This window comes from Rhea americana, unplaced genomic scaffold (assembly GCF_003343005.1).
Source record: "Rhea americana isolate MKP2758 unplaced genomic scaffold, rheAme1 scaffold_8, whole genome shotgun sequence".
Classification (NCBI taxonomy): Eukaryota; Metazoa; Chordata; class Aves; order Rheiformes; family Rheidae; genus Rhea; species Rhea americana.
The window spans coordinates 5,022,737-5,040,400 of NW_028186978.1; the positions used below are offsets into that span (position 1 = coordinate 5,022,737).

The 17,664-nt window shown below is 39.2% G+C and overlaps 1 protein-coding gene across 8 annotated transcripts in view; it reads right to left on the reverse strand.

The window, feature by feature from the left end:
* The window catches only part of LIMCH1 (LIM and calponin homology domains 1), a 181,091-nt gene that overhangs the window by 56,868 nt on the left and 106,559 nt on the right, over positions 1-17,664 (reverse strand). For 6 of the 8 annotated variants that reach the window (XM_085322865.1, XM_085322862.1, XM_085322858.1 and 3 more), the window contains 6 exons: positions 16,718-16,824; positions 13,340-13,370; positions 10,125-10,235; positions 5,683-5,878; positions 2,906-3,155; positions 1,947-2,219 (listed from right to left, as the gene is read on the reverse strand). In XM_085322865.1, the coding sequence (XP_085178991.1) occupies positions 1,947-2,219; positions 2,906-3,155; positions 5,683-5,878; positions 10,125-10,235; positions 13,340-13,370; positions 16,718-16,824 (968 nt within the window). The remainder of the gene's footprint in view (positions 1-1,946; positions 2,220-2,905; positions 3,156-5,682; positions 5,879-10,124; positions 10,236-13,339; positions 13,371-16,717; positions 16,825-17,664) is intronic. The other 2 variants (XM_085322864.1, XM_085322863.1) reach the window with 2 other exon arrangements.

A 17,664-nucleotide genomic window follows, 5' to 3' on the forward strand; every position in this document is an offset into this window, starting at 1 on the left:
GAGAGTCAGACATTAAGAAAGATGACAAAAGGCTCCCCTGCATCCTAAAGTATCACGACTACATTCTTCTGTTCTCCTTACCCACTATATATATTTTTTTCTTCCACTTATACATAAAAATCATTTTTCTCACAGACCTCTATACCTAGTACCTTTTCCACTGTGTTTTCCTGTAATCCCCAGGGGGAGGCTGCTACTTCACTATAATGAAGTTTGAGCTACAAAGCTCTGCTCTTTGACCCTGATCTGGGGCAGATAGCCAGCAGCTTCTTTCTCCAGCTACCAAAGTCCAGGAGCGACTTCTGCTGAGAGCAGGAGGGAAAAAGGCTTGTTGTATCTGTTCAGGGAGGGAAAAAGGCTTGTTGTATCTGCTCCCTTCTCCTTCATCCCTGTCAGGACAACACTTTCTCTTTGGAAAAAGGAGACCAGATTTCATGCACAAAGGTGCTTCTGTCTTACAGATTAAGTCAGCAGATGAAACATAAAGGTTGGAAAGGGGGCTGTCAGATAAGGTGGTGAGCATCCTCCAAATACAAATGCAAACAACACTATTTGCTCTGCATAGCTGAACACAAACTGTTACTACAGTTTACCATTAACACTACAGCCTTGGACGCAGAACATGATTATACTAATATCCTACTGGTTTATGGATTCCCAATCAGCTAACACACTAACTTAGCTAGAAGGAGTAACTTAGAGCTGACTGTTTYCTCTTTATTTGTAGTTGGCTTTGTTACAGTAGAACCCCCCAGTCACACAGAAACAATAGTTCATTATGTCTTGACAACAGTGAAGCAAACCTGAGATAGGACTGCTATATAATGTGTATGTAATGTGACTGGCCTATTTGCATATGACATATCCATACATAGCAGCAGACAAGCTTCATTAAACCCGTAAACAATTTGTCTCACATAAGTACTTTTTTCTACAGTGTTTTCTACAGTCCAGACTGTAGACTGGCACCAGCTAAACTACTCACTGGCAGGACTTCACCCTAGAATTTGCCAAATCTCTGAAAGTTGTCCAGCTCAGAACAGAAACATGACRAATATCTTCCTTAATAATTCAAAAGAAAACATTTCAGACGGGAGGACTTATGGAAATTTAACCTTTAGCCAAACCATTTTCATCATGTTTAAGCACCTACCCTTATGACATGTTGGTTAAAGCTCTGCTTTGTTGGCCATCCCCATGAGAAAGACACAGTTTTCATGAGGATCCCATATCAGATYATGAAAAGGTGTGGGCAGTGAGCCTAGCCATCATTCAGCTCTTGAGTTAAAGAAGAAAAAACTCAAACTGAATAGCATCCAAAAATAAGCAATATAGATAATGAATAAATATCAATACTCCATGCCAAATAGTCAAGTTATGTGCTGAACTACACTTACATGCTTTAATTTGTACGTATGTTAACAACCAGTATATTTTTATAGTTCCTGCCTTTAAAAATAAACACATCATTTATTAACACAGCTAAAAATACTAATCACATAAAGAGYGTGATTCAGTAAACAAAAACATCCCATCGCCAAGTCTAGTGAATCCCTGAAACTTTTCCCTAAAGACGACATTTTTAATATAAATATATATACATTTACACATACACATACGCATTTCTTTAATAAATGCAAGACACTAAGTGGAAAGCGACAAGCATTCTGTGTRTTTGTTTTCTTGGAATTTGTTTATGTTATGCTGTTAGGCAATACAATTTCCCAACACAAACTTAGTCAGCATCATAGAGTTCTGCAACGCACAACTACCATATCACAAGCCTTTTCAAACCAAGCCCTTCACTAAAACGCTAGCAATTGTGAGTGCTTAGCAGCCTGGATTTTTGTTAGGAGAAGTTAAATACCAATGGAATGAGGAAACCCACACTCCAGCCAATCCTAAAAATGTGAAGCGTGCAAAATCTCCCACACTGCTGGGCTAACCTGCTGTAGCGCTGGGCTGCTGACATGACCTTAATGCCAGCTTGCTCCAGTCTTCTTAATTTTCTGAGCTCTTCTGCATCTTTCCCTTTGGATGCCAAGGTTTCTTTAGTGCTACATGAAGGAGACCGGCCTACGGAGTTTCCTTTGTTTTGATTCAAACCTGCTTGATTTTTAGTGGGGCTTGTCTCAGAAGCCACGGAGCCCACTCTCTCCTTTTCACATGGTCCCGATGCTTCATTCTGTTCTTCTTCTATGGTTTCAGGGTGGGTTTTGCTATTGAATTATACAAGGCAGTTTAATGTACATTGTGCCTGATACATATATATTTATTTTAAGCATATTTTGTTGATATCAAAACTTCAAATAATATTCTGATGAATGACCCAGGAGGATAACTTTGCTCTTTATCGGAAGCTGCTCAGAAGCCAAATGAAGAGTGAAATATCAGCTGACAAAACCAACATGCAGAAGCACAAAGCTGTTGCTCTGCAAACAATACTGGTGTGTAGGATACAATATACAAATAAATTCATTTTTAAAATATAGCAAAAGTATTAACAATTTCAATTAAATACGTCAAATGCTACCCATAAGAATCATTTGGCAATGAATAACTGTCTTGAGAACTGACACAGATTGTCCAGAAAAACACCTTTGTTGAGTCTCGGTTTTGAGTTGACATCTGTCTTGTTTATATAAATCAACATCTTGTCAAACGTGAACTATGCATATATGCCTTGTGCTGTGTGGCAAACAATAATAACATCCAGACAATGATTTTGCACTCATTATTGCTCTTCCATCATCTTCCCCCACTGCTGCAAATAATTTATCAGTACCATCTCAGCAAGAGATCTATTACTGCAGAAGGTGCTCCATGTATTTCATGAAAAGAATGAAAATTAAGTGTTAAAAGCATCATCACTGAGGAAGAGAGATGTTGGACAAGCCAATCTTACCTGAAAGGTCGGTCTCCTARTGGTGAAGTTGCAGTGCTCCAACTCTTTCGATACTCTTCTCGCTCAGCTTTCTTTTTCCGAAGCGGAGCGGGTACATAAAAAGTCTGATTACTCTTGTTTGGGAGGTACTGGTTAAAAGGCACAGCTGATTTAGGTTCCCCATGTGAGGTTCGCCTTGCAGACATATCATCTTTTTTCACATCTGGCATCTTTCTGTGTGGTAGGTCAGTCTCAGAGTCACTTCCTCTCCCTAGGGAGGAAGGAGGGAAAAAACACTTTTTTTTCACTTCACTACAAACTTTTTTTAAAATAAATCAGAGAAGACATCACCAAGAAACAACATTTATAATGTCAGTAGCAAAAAAATGAAGCCAGTTATACCTGTATTTATATCTTAAAATCAGTCATTGATAGTAGCCATAATTACATGGAGAGCAAACAGAGTTTTTTTTCAGTCAGCCTAGATTTTCTACCCCTGAAAAGCCAATCTTCAGCCAGAGGTCACAATTCAGGATATTCCCAAAAAATCATGATTAGATTTAACCAGCATACAAAACAGCTATAGACACTTACCTGAGTTATGCTCAAATGTCTCTATGTATGAGTTTGCCTGACCTGATGCATACTCTTGAATCTAGACTTGCAAATCACAAGCTCAAGCCAAAAAGGCTGCACATTGTATATTCACAGGATGGCATGAATCTGTGGATGTTTCTACAGACATGGACTAAAGGCACTTTTAAGTGTCAGCTTTGGTCACCAAAATCTAAGAATATGTCTCAGCTGGGATAAACCAGAAGACTCAGACCATCTCTTTCCACTCTCACTGGCTGCTAGATCAATCATTATAGTACAATGCAAAATAGACAGGAATTAATTCTGAGATGGGAAAGGGAAAGGAGAGTGGGAAGGGATCTGTAGCATTTAATGGATAGATCAGTACAACAAAGATTGAATATCTGTTGGCAAAGAAAAGCAATAACTTGAGAGATAAAAATTAAGAATTACAGAGAATAACATGGGGGATRAACAGAGCTGAGTGAATACCTTATTAACTCTGGTCAAATGAAATCAGCTTCCTGATACTTATCATCATTAAAAAAAAAAAAAATCATATTCACGGAAACTTAGGCAAGACTTTTCCCGGAAAATACAACTCCCAAATGGAAGGACAAATATCTTGAAGAACATCTGCAATGGAGCTGTCCTCACATAGCCATGTTGGAAGCCACTTCACAGACAATCACTATATTCCCTGCACCATCATAGGTCTTCAAGTAATTCAAAAAGAACTTACATGAATAGTTCTCTTCCAAGGGAAGAGGCCTTTCACTCATCAAACCATAGGCCCTGGTTTGATGACTGAAATGGTGCATATTCACCCAATTCTCCCATCAGCATTCAAACCTTCTCCCAACTTTGGAGTGTTGGATCTCTCCAGCCATTGGCCCCCTTTGCAAGATTTGCATACGCAATAGCTATTGCCCTTCTTGGGGAGAGAGGAAGCCACCCAAGTTGGGTCCTCTCAGTAATTCACTGAGCTAGTGAATTACTAACTAATTCACTGAGCTACCTAATGAAAAACTGAGAGCAATGGAGTCATAAAAATCGCAAGTAGTTTGCGTATAATTCAAAGTGGGGGAAGGAAAAGAGGACTAAATATGCTAGGAATGTTATTTGCTAAGAGCTTTTGCAGCAGATTGAGTTATTCAATGTTTGCTTGGAAAGAGATGAAGAAGAGGGAAAGGGAACAGCAAGAAAGGACAGACACAATAGGAACGAGCTAGTTATACAAATTCACAATATACTTTTGTGCCAGTAATTTTGTTTGGCCTGTCTTGGTTAAGAACAAATGAATACATAGCATCATTAATGGAGCCTCAGAATGTCTAAACAAAAAGTGGAGACAATCGCAGAGTCAYGAGTTTCTGAGGATAGCTGAGGTTTGAAGAAATCTCTGATAATGATGACGTTCAACCAACTCTTCCATCCTGAGCAGAGGGAGCCCAAATCAAGGGTCTTTTTGTTCTGAACTGGAGTCCAGTTCAAAACAGGTAACCTACATGCGTACTCCACGTTTACTCTCTAGTGAGTACTTCCTCATCCAGTACMCTGTGTTTACAAGCCTAAGAAAGCCTCTGTGAATCAGAAAAGGCAGAGAAGCAGCACCCCTTCTATAAGCCAAGAGCTGTATCTCCACACTCAAAGGTGTAAAAAGATAACCACAGCTCTGGTGCTTGGAGCTATCATGTTACCCAATTTTCTAAATACCAGGAAAACACAAATATGGCAGTTGGCAAGATGTTCTATATCGGACTTCAAAAGGCTGTCAAATATCAGTCATTTCCAAGACACTTCTATATTTCATTTAGCTGTCCAGGTTTTATTTAGGCAGAATTTTATTCACTTCAATATCTCCCCAATCCTGTGCTTTTATTTTTTGCCTCAGCCTAGTTTATAAACTAAAATCTGTTAGAGGAGCACAACATCCTCTTACACAGTAGCCCAGAAAAGCGCTCTGCCAATCATAAAATTATACTGCTATGATGTAATTCATTTTCCAATGCTACACTATCCTAACTGAGACAGACTTAAAATAAGTTGTTGGCAAAGTCATCTCAATCTCAGGAAGCACAAATCAGTGTTCACAGAGAGGTTCTCTTGCTGGATTAGCATGATTCAGGGCTGTGTCCAGCTTCCGAATGGCTTATTTGCTCCAGAAACGTTGCTCGTATGTCACAAAGTTATGCACGTGCCTTACTGTGACCAGCACTTACCATCACTGCTTCCTCTGAGCACTACATCTGGGGACGGCGTCTGCTGCGAGCGGGATCCAAACGAGTCCAGGCTGTCGAAGGAGTCATCTCTGCCGTGGCGAGGCGGGGAGAGAGAATCGCTCCGTTCAGAGTCCCAGCAGTCTACATAGCCGCTGTCACGAATGCTGCGCTTTGGGCTCTCAATATCYTCAGTTTCCTACATGGAAGTACAGGAGGCATCTCTTCAGAAAGAGGCCACTGACATGTCAGTGAGACTCATTATACATCAGATATCAAAGCAGCTTCTAAAGCACTAAAAATCTCCTCCCCCAAAAACGGATTTCCTTGTTTTCTGCCCTTTTTTCCCTTCATAGCAGAAGTGCAAGCTCGCAATAAAGCCTAATTTTCTGCTGATTAAGAGGAAACCATGCTCATTAGAWTAATACGATCTGAGAAAATGCTGCCATAGGTAGGTTAAAAAACTGATCAAAACCGAAAAAGACCTGAAACTTGACTTGCCGTCCATAGTCCATAGCACAGGCAAAGGTACTATAATTTTAACATCATGCCTGCATCAAGTTTAAGTCTCCTACTTTCCAAAAGATTTCCTCTCCTCCCCTTGCCTATCTATGGTATCTGRCTGGAACACTAGCAGACAGCATTTGTTGTTGCTGCTTCAGCTCAGCAAAATAATGAAGCAGTGTGCCCCAGCCTCCCTCTACCTCGAAGAGAAATTCCTGTTATGAAAGAGGGATGTCTTTCTGAAGCAATCAGCAATGAAAAATATGCAAAATGCTTTTCCTGATGCCTCAGAAGAATTCAGTTGTGCTCTTTACTCTTTGCCAGCTCCTGGCTCTGGGGGATATGAAAGCACTTGTAGCTGACCCACATGTTCAGAGCAGTGAGAACAATGGTTGTCTTTGACAGCCCTGTGATTATAAATTCTTTCCAGTGCAAGCAGCACATACTAAAACACTGAAACTCCAGCAGAGGGAAAGGTCAATTGAAGCCATCCTCACCCTTGCATTATAATAAATCCCTTGTTTTAGYGAGTGTCTTACCATTAATTACAATAGCACAGGCTGAGAAAACCAAAAATAACTACTTTTATTCAAAGATAAATCTGTTTTTTCTTCTCCGACAGTAAGTAAAGTCAGAGATGTGGGTGCTATTATCAGACTGACATTTTGCAACCGAAAGAGGCTGGAATGTGATTTTTTTTTTCAGAAGCCTTTGAATATTAATTCCTAATTAAAAAGCACCCCTTGGTTGCAGCTAGCTGGAGCATAATGGCTAAGTTCAGTACAGCTCCTACTGTCCTCCACTGCTAAGGTTTCACCCGTTGCTAGCACTGCCAGYGAGCAGATCAGTCAAGAGCATCACAGTACACTATAGCCGGCAACCTCCTTAACAAAGGAGATTTGCTGGAGAAGAAGCAATTGAGGGAGGAGAGGACTGCAATATCACACAAAAGTGACCATGCTGGAAAACAGGGAGGCTCAAAGGGAAAGGGAAAGATCAGACCCAACGTCCTGCAGACTTTTCAGGAGCAAGGCTTAATTAGCGCCACTCACCACTACTCTGCCAAAATACCAYCGCAAGGACAGCGACAAAGGTTCCCTAAGGCCAAGCTAAATTGTGGTAATGCCAATAAGTAACCCCACTGCAAGCTGAAATGAAAATATTTTTGAAAAGAAAGTAAAAAATGTCTAAAAAAGTAGTAATTGAATCCTATGTAATTTCCTTCTCCATTCCTGCTTAGCATGTGAACCAGAATACCTACAGAAACACCAGACAACAAAGATTTGTCTCCCTGAAGTCTGCGTGATTTGCAGAGATCCAAAAACAAAACCAAAAATCCCATCAAAATCCTGCTGCAGAAACAATCCAGAAGCTTTCTTAAATCCAAATTCCCTAAACCTTCTCATCGCTTCACACCAATCAGCTATTCTCARTCCTCAGGCACACTTCCATTTTCTTAAATTATTGTATTTGAATGACACAGAAACACTCAACAGCTACAGTTCTGTAACTTCAAGMAAGGCAGAAAGCCCCATCCTGCATTCACTATCTTTTCAGAGTTTGAAAACAGTCCAATTGTGAACTAATGAGTTCTGCAGCCCTGCTTTCAAAGGCCTGTTTATGTTAATTTTGCATGCAACTCACTAGGAATTAGGAGGCAAGCACCAGGATGGTATCCTAGACTTTTGTAAACATGTTCTTTATAGCTTTCCCCTTGGCAAACTACTCACCCAGCGAAACACTGTCTCAGAAACAGATACTTGTCCCRCACTGAACAGATATCACCTTCCAAATTTTACCAATGGGGGGAAAAAAAAAGGTGGTTATCTGCAGGACTGATAATGCCGTAACACAACATGTAACAGCACACTTGTCTTTCACATGATCTAATTAAAAATAGAATGTGTCACCAAGTGGTATAGAAAGTGTGATTGCCAAATGTAAAATGCAGGAAACTCAACCCTCTGAATGTAATCAAAAAGCAGGAATGTTTGGTCACATGGAATTCCCAGTTTTAAAGTAAAGAAGAATGCATCTCCAAATAGTTAATGAAATTAAAAACAGAGTAGTCATGAATAAAATTAGAAATGAATAGTTCTTTCATTTTGAAGTAAAAAAGGATGAATCCAAGACAATTTGCACTGGAGCTGTCTTTTGGATTTGTTTATTAAAATAAGAGGATAAAGAAGATYTATAACAGAAAAACTAAAACAGACTGAACTATTATTTATGGTCGATTGAATTATTAAACTCTGTGGAAATAATGCCAGTAGAGAATGTGATAAAGTGTCTTTTCATCACTCAGTCTCAGCTAAAAGGAACATCAGAGTGTTCCCAGCATGACCAGCATGTTCTATATGTTCTATTTTACAACCAAATGGCCTCCAAATTCAGTAAGAGGAAAGCCCCCAAGAGCCCACCTGAAATACTGAGRGGGTGTCAGAGCAGAGAGGGGAACTTACAAAGCGAGTCGCCAGTGGCCTCATAACAGCACCATCCGGACAGACTCTTCAGCACTGAGAAGTGCTCTGGTTTTACATTAAAGGATATACAGCTTTTATGAGAACTCTACTCGGCTTCTGCTTCCAACATCTGCAACAAATCAAATTCCAGCCCCTCACTCTTGTCTTCTACCTGTAGCGCTCTGCCCTTCCAAGCCAGGCGCACCACTGTCAGCTCCACTGGCAACCCCACCTTTTGGGCCCGGGCTGTTTCAACCCACCAAAGGGCCCAAGGGGACCTCCTAAATACTCTAATGATCAGCTAGATGGGTAAATACAACTCAGAAGAAGAGGAGCCTCACACTGTGAGATTAAATATTAAAAAGGAAACTATGATACCATGTGGTGCTAGCATTATAGCAAACTGAATTTTGACAATTTTTCTGCATTAGCTCCCTTGTCTATTGCTGTTTCACCTCTAAGATTACAAACTCCCTGGAGCAAGGACTGCTTCTTCCCTGTATCTCCTGTTTGGAAACAATTCAAATAATAACTTAACTTCTTCATTGCTTAGTCTCAGTCATTTCACTCATGAGTGGCAAAGTCCTGTGTGATTTGCATGGGCAATTTCAAATGAGGACAAAAATAAACCTCTGCAGAGACRTCGGAAGTTCTCTTTTCCTCTCCCATTTCCCCTCGTTCCTTCACGAACAGCATGGCCAACACAGGCAACGCTAGCAGTGGGGGCTGCCGCCTTCACATGCCTGCTCCTCCCCACTTCCATCCCCAGGAAACGCATGCCGGGATATCAGCGTTAACTACTGCTGGAGCTCAGKGTCCCCACCCCAGGCTCAGCACATGCTGTAGTGCTCAACCAACAGTCCCCAAACCACCCCGCAGCAACAGCAACTCTTCCTTTCCAGCACAGCTCAGCTCATCACAAGCCACCTCTAAAATCTGCTTTCCACAAGAATTTGGAGCATGGCAAAACCATGRAGCCATGTCCTTTGTGAAACGTGATCTCTTCCTTCTAGCCCCTAGCTTTATTTAGATACTTAGTTTGATGCTTTGTGTTGCAATTGAAAACTGAATAAGGAAAGAGCTGCCCATGAGACCGAACATTTAAAGAAAATAAAATCTCTGCTCCCCTGGGTCTTGCCAGCTTATTTCTGAATCTCCGCTCTTCTAGCTGAAACTGTGTCATAAATGAAAATAATTCAAACCAAAGACGATGGAAAKGAAGATGGCAGAGCCACGTGACAATTCTAAAGCCCTGCTTCACACCAAGTGCTTCATCATTAGCACCATCACAAAACTGGCTGCCAAAAAAGCTGTGTTTATGGCTTGGTACAGTAGGAAACATTTTCAAAGGGAGTAGGGGTTTACTAACCAATTTGTACTGCAGCCCACAATCTCTTTCACATACAGCAACAAACAGAGTACTTATAGAACCAATAATTTGAAATAARTTTTCATTCCCAAAACATAACGAAAAGATACCTTTCTCATCTGTGCCAGCAAACCTTCAAACTCCTTCAGGTTCAGGGTTGATCCACTATATGAGGTGCAGCTGTTTGCCGCTTTCCCTAGCCAATAAATGGTGACTAATACCTGCAGAAGTTAACAAGAATTAATCGAAGCCATCTACACAGTTACTTAACTATATTTACTTCCCTCAATTATGTCTCATTTATTCTAAATTGCACAGCAGCACAGGATTTTGTTACAAATCCAAATTGAAGGGGAAGTGTCTCTCAATGGTTAAACATAAATACACCAGACAAGTATTGAAACAGTCCTACAGAATATGTAACTTAACACTTTATCTTCCTMGTATTTTTWAAAAAATTTAAACTCTCATGTCTTGCTGGAAAGTAAGCAGTAAAAATAAATCTGAATAGAAAAACTAGACAGGATATTTGAAACTACTGCCAAGTGAGGAGGGCTCCAGAAGACACACTTTTAAATATGCCCATTTGTAAGTCCAACAGGAAAAAGCCCTAAGGAATACTAGTATTTCTGTTCATTAATTAAAACAGTTCTGCGTAATGCAATAAATAAAATGTCTTAAATAGATGCCTGCCCACTTCAGAAAAGGAAAGGCAGTTCCATTTTGAATCATCTCTGCACAATTAACAAGATGACTCCACAACGGTGGCTTCCCGTGCCCAGGTTTAAGAAACGCTCAGCCCAAGGTGAACCAAAAGCCACGTGCATCTCGTTGCTTTTGTTTTACTAAAGTAGAAAGAGTTGGTGGTTTCATTTAAATTATGTCTTAATGCCTATCCATAACTCAAAAGTCACATCAAAACTAGCTCAGAAGAAATGCCAAGGATTGCACTTGCAAATGTATATACCCTCTTGCTCCTTGAGGTAGCAAAGGAATTTGCTGACTGATTGATCTGACTCTGCTGGTGCTGTAATTGTTCTAGGAAAGGAGAAATTAAGATGTTCTGGATKGTCAAATCCGACACTTCCAAAACCACTGATATTTATGTAATGCAAAGAAAGCAATCTGCCCCCTCCTCTGAACCCACCTACATCTCCACTTATCTTGCTGCCCCCTATCTTTAGTGGTATCTGTGCAGCAGCAATTTGGACTAGAAACTGAGCATCAAAGGCAGTTCAACTCCATGTTTTGCAAAAGCTAAAATGTCAAAACATCACCTCAGAACTTAGGGCATTTTTCTCATTTAATGCTCATTATTTCTGCATACTCCATGGCATAGCAAAGTATTTCACTGAAGAACAAACAGGAAATATTTTGATATGGAAAAGATGTGCAATCAGTAATAAATAATAGYTGCCTACAATAGTTGCTAGTAATCATCTTAAGAAGCTAAATAAACTGAAATATAGTATTTTATGTACCAATCAGACAGGGCCATATAATGCATCCTTCATAGGGAATAAAAGAAAATAGAAGTAGGAGAAATTCAAAGGTGTGTGGGAGGGGGAACRGGATGGGATAGGATAGGACAGGACAGGACAGATCGTCAAGACTATTCTTCCCTAAAGTATCCAAATTTCTTCAATACTTTGAATGTCTCCAAATTCCTTCAATACTTCTTCGTCAGTCATACATGCCAGACTTTAGATTATCCTTTTTCCATCAGYTTTCTCTAACAGCCCTATCTTTTATTTAAGTGTGATGTCCAAAGCCACACATAGCACTCTAGCTGAGGYCCTACCAGAAAAGAATACACTAGTTGTCATACAGATTGCTAGTTTAAAAGCACAACTGTGGTGCATAAGATAAATAATATACATGCCACTAAATAACTGAATAACTCTTTCAATATAGTACCTTTTTTCCCATCATTTTGAAATTGCATCCAAATTGATATGMTTCTACTGAGGAGAAAAAGATAGTTTTGCCAATATTGGGGGGGAGGGGTTGTAGAAAAAACCTTCTATCTGAACTATTTGCCTTCAGCCAGCACTATTCAGCACCGAACAACAAAATTGTGTAAAAATTTCTTACAGTACATGTTCTCAGGTTAAGTGAAAACACTTGCAGATATAGTACTCCTAGCAACTTGGAAACTGTCCAGCTCATTTTTCTATCCAGTTCTCTGATGAAGGTTGTGGTATCTTTTACTTATTTCTGCTAGCATTTGATCACTTTCTCTCTTTTTCCTTTCTTTATCCCCAGCTGTCTTTTTTTTTCAGCCCCCTCCCAAAAAATGTTACATTTGCAAGCAATTCCGACTGGCTGCCGGCCGGAATTACAGTATCATGCACCTGGAAAGCATATACTGCCTACAAACACAGGATGGAGGACGCTATTTAAAGCTAACTTTACTAACTTTACTTTTAAAATAATAACTCTATACAGAGATATTTAACCTGTGCCCACAAAGGTGCCAAAATGCCAAAACTGAACTACAACTTCTTTCCCTTCAACTTTGGGTGTTAGAAGAGAAAGATACTACTCTACTGATGGAAAGGAAAGACAGGATAAATTAGTTGTGTGATTTTTACCTGTAGCTATGATTACTGGCTTGCAAAATTATTAGGGAAAGGTCTTGGCATTTCCTCACAATTTATAGGGATGTCAGCAAAATAAAAAACTGAATTTACTGTAGTTTACAGATGACTCAAGACAGTTTGCTAGGCTTTAGAAGAATAACTAACTGAGACCAGCAAAGTTTGGCCATTTTCTTTCCATTTAACAACCACCAAATCCATTACTACTGTCAATAGTTTAAATCAACACAAAATTAGAGTAAAATGGAATTAGCCTTTCTGGGAAAACACTTATTTGTTTGGAAGAACAAAGAGAAAGCTAGCAAGCCTGTCAGTGAAGATTTGTATCCAGATCTATTACAATCCTTTCGCTTCATTTTAAATGCTTTGTGCAAATTTACCTTATGCCTAGTATATTCACAAAATGCTACAAAAGCACAGCTTCAGGTGAGAGTCAAGCTGCTCCCAGTCAAAAGCAGAATAGAGAGCAAAGATTACATTGCTCATTTCCTTATCTAGGCAGAGACAACCATTCTCCATTTTATTTCTCCTCTAAAGATGCTTTGCTATAGCAGCTCTGCCTAAATTTCCAATAGAGCCTGGTTACACTTGTGTTCAAAAGTACTTTTCAGTGATACTCAACCATACTGACCTTTTACTGATAGAATTCTAACTCAGGTCAAATATAGGATTAACCAGACAAAAAAAAGGAAGAAAGAAAAAAATACTCCAAGTTATGTACTTACATTTTTCAGCTTCCTACTATAGTCAATGTTCCTGGTTGCACACACACACACACAGAAAAAAAAAACAGAGGAAAAAAAATCAGAAAGCAGACACACTTTCCAAGAGCGTGTATGCRGCAGAGCACGTTTTCCCTAACAAAAGTCGGCAGAATTCTTCTGCTGGCTGGAAACACATGAAAGCTAAGAAGATGTAGTTCACACATTCATTTATTCATAATGTGGGAGTATTTTGTCACCATTACTTCAATCATTAAATTAGGATTCTGAAAGTACAAAAAGAAAATGTGTTTGTAATGGTCCCAGAGTAAAGTAAAACAGTGCCAAAAATATTTCCTTTATACAGAGTTGCTGATTTGTTCAAAAAAGAAGACCAAAGTCCTCACTGCTAAAACACATTCTGCTGTAATCCCATGGTCAAACCCGTGTTCTTTAATAAATCATGCAAYCCATACAGATTTTGAAAGCAACTTAACATGCATATGACAAGAAYATACTCAACACAAATATTAAGGAAATAGAGCAGGTGTTTCCAAGCAAATAAGCATCACAGAGAACAAGGAAGATGGAAGAAGCAACAAAGATCCTGCCAGTTACAACAGAACCTGTTGTGAAAAACATATGCTGCTTTATGAATGTATGCTCAAGCACTCAGATTGAACATCAGCATCCTTCGCAATTTACTTTTCACCAACATTTCTCAACAAATGTGGAAATTCTATGTTAGAAACAACAAAGCATGAGGTTTGCACAAACATAAACAACATTTCAAAAGTCAGCAAAGAAGTTATTAAAAAAAGAATGAAGGGAATGTGCATTGTTCTTAGATGCTAAAAATAAATAAGAGCACTTCAGACTTAGTACACATTGTCTCCTGGTTATTATATAATGCAATTGCCTCTATTTTAACAGCAAGTCCAGTCCAGCAATAGAAGTTACCTGACAGAATCAAAAATAAATGTATTTATATTTCTGAGAACAGAAAAAGCCTAAAATTAAGTGTTTTGTGATAACACCTTTTGAAGTCAAAATGCTATCCATCAATRCTAAGAAAAATAAAACATAGTCCTATTTTTTTAATAAAACAGCAGTGGAAAAGAGTCCTGTTTAACAAGTCAAGAAGAAATTCTTTACAGCATTAGCTCATAAGTTTTATAAGCTGAATGATCCAAAAAAAATACATCTAATGCTTACTTCTATTAACATCTATATGAAAAAAGATGTTTAAAATATGCCATTATCTTAATCATGTGCAATAATGCCATATTCCTCTTTAGCCACAGAACAAATACTGTTTTTATTGTGTTTAAAAAACAGCCTAAAAGTCTTCAGGGGCAGGGGGGAAATCACCTTCATACTTTGGGATCTAGTTAGCAGAAGACAGTCTTGAACATATTTCTCTACAACAGTCATGGCCTTGGCTTGCACACCTCGCTCAGTTACTCAGCATGAACTTGGACAATAATAGGAAAACATCTGGCTTGGTTCCATAGCTGCTTTCTCTGTAGAGTTGAGGGGGGAAAAATCCCTGCCAGGGGGACATTTCACATCCACCTAGTATTGTATTCAGCTGTGGGCCAACCCAGCTCTCCACAGTTTATTCCTCCCAGTTTAACTTSCTTATATGCTGGACAGCTCTCTCTGGAGCTGCGAGCTCATCCCACTCTTTGCACCAGCCTCCAACAAGGTGCTCTGCTATCCGCAACTCCAAAAGGTCAAGCTTCTTACAAGAAGCACCATTTCTCTCTGTTTTTAAATGGAGATTAGGGATTGTTTCATAACACTAGCCAGCCACGCATCATCATGCTTTTATGGGACATCATGAAGAACATCTTTCATGGCAATATTGCCAGACTTAGAACAAGGCTAGGAAAGCCTCACTGCAGGTTCACTATATGCCCCCTCTTACTGGTATGTACATAGGAGAAGTGCCTCATGCTCAAAGCCAGAAATTTGGAAAGGAGCAAAAAGCTGGAGACTACTCCTCAAAGCAAGGAAAGTGGCCAATTGATTTTCAGAATCTTTGAATTTTCCCAGACAGTGCTTGAACACCATGAAAACTTGCCCAACTTTCACTGCCAGAAGGGAAAAAAATAGAATGCTGCTGAAATTTAGTAAATTGTTTCCATATATTTTTCTAGGATGGATATGTCTGACCAGGATTTCATTAGTGATCTTTCYGGCCAAATGAAGTAAGCCCATTCACTGAACTCAGCAGTGTCTGTCTGTCTTAGAACAGTAACTTTTTAACATTACATATGATAGGCCCCAAARTTTCAAGAGAACTTTTAAGTAACAGCAATTAAAAGTCTTGTTAATTTTATGAAATTGTATGTGTGTTTGGGGGCAAGTAGATGGAAATACTTGATTTCCACTAGTATAAATGAGYGGAAAATACCATTTGTCTGACTGTTTCTGTTCCTCTAGTCCATGATGACAAAGTCTTCCCYGAAATTGTCCACAGTTCATATTTAAGACACCAGTCTATGACTACACAGACTTTGATTCAAGCCTACATTGTGTTTTCTTAGGCAAGTCRGTAATTCTTTCTGTGATAGTTTCTCATCTGTATTTTACATCACTTCACAGAATTGCTCAAAATATAAGCATTAGAGTCTACGCACATCAAACCTTTACAGTAATGAGGGATGYGTACATATCATGGCAAAAAAAAGCTGTTGAATAAATGGAAATTTTTAAAAATCATTTCAGCCAAAAAGAAGGAAAAAAATCAAATTAGCTATTAGCATTAATATCTGTACATTATGCTGCAATAAAAATGCATGTGTGTGGTAGTTTTGGATGGGGTGGTAAAGCATCTAAACCAGGGCATGCCCAGTTTATATAGCTTGCACAGACGTCCAGAGCTCAAAGACAGCAGTGTGYCACAACCTATCGCTCTGGTTAGAAAATAAATAGGCTGTACTCATGTCTGCACCTCATATTGTCCGAGAGACCTTCACTTACTGGTTCAAAAACAACAACCTAAGTCCTATAATGAATCTTCAAAAAGTTTAATGTGAAATAACACAGCAGTGACTTTTTTCCCCAGCCTACACAGTTCATTARTTAGAGAGACAAAAGAAAGTTATCACCCCCCACCCACCAAGTCCCACACAATCTTGTTGTTTGAACTAAACAAGTATTTTAAGAGAGTTGTGCTTGATCTCGCTGGGAAARAAAAGACTGCCCTTAGAGAAAGACTGCTGAAGAGAACAGTCTATTCTTGCCTGTGCTGCCGGTTTCAGAAAAACTCAGCTTCATATTCGCTTCATACAAACAACAGTTCTCTACCCTTTTTGCTCTTTCTTCAATATTTACTGTTGAATCACATGTATCTGGGGTTACAACATGCTAACTGCAAACTGCTGATGTACTTACTTGACAGTTACTCTGTTTGATGTGTCCTGAAGGTCACCCGGATCAAAGAGCTGAGATTCTTTAAGCCCCAGCTCTTTGCAGCCTCTTAAGAATAAGATGATATTATCCTGAAACAAGGCAAAAATTAAATACATATAACTCTTCTTCATCAGAAAAGGCAATCCTACCAAACTGACCACTCCCTGACGAACCCAGTAACAACTTGCCAACAGGCAGATCGTTATCTAAAGGAACAACCCAAGACATTGCCAGTTTTATCATTTTAAAAGTGATACATTCTGTTTGAAGACCCAGTAAGTAAGAAACAGAACTTTTCTTTTTCTAAATGCCTAACTCCCAACAAGTTTATTTTCTCTTTCCAAACATAGATTTTGGCAATTTTTTGAAACCAAAGAAACATGCTAACTGCCCCTCCTACCGCTGTGGGCTGCCAGCACAGCTTGAGCATGTTACAAAGCAGAAGGSCAATGGCTGGATTTCTGAAGCAAGCGGGCAGGGTAGATAAGCAAAGGCCAGCTCCCATTTAGGCAAGGAGTTTGTTCAGAAAACATTTTGCATGTCAGTATGAGCGAGTTGGTTATAGCTAGTTAATACAGCCTTTCTGCTGCTTCTCTGACTAGCCAGCCAGAAGCCATTGGGAAAAGAGGTGTAGCGCTCTCTCCCCAAACAAAAGCCTCGAACTACAGTCCAGATAACCACAGTCGGTAAGAGAAAATAGCACCWACTTTGTAACACAGTTCATGGAGAATTTACGCTTTTCTGAGCAACTTATTTACTATCGCTTAAATCAATACCTAGTATTAGTAAATAGCAAGATTAAGTCAAACTKAAATAAGCTTATTTCCGAGCAAGTTAGAGTGATCATATACAGCTATTCACTGAGGGGATTCGATCAGTATGTGTGTGYGTATGTTTAATATATATTTTATATACACATATTCACACGT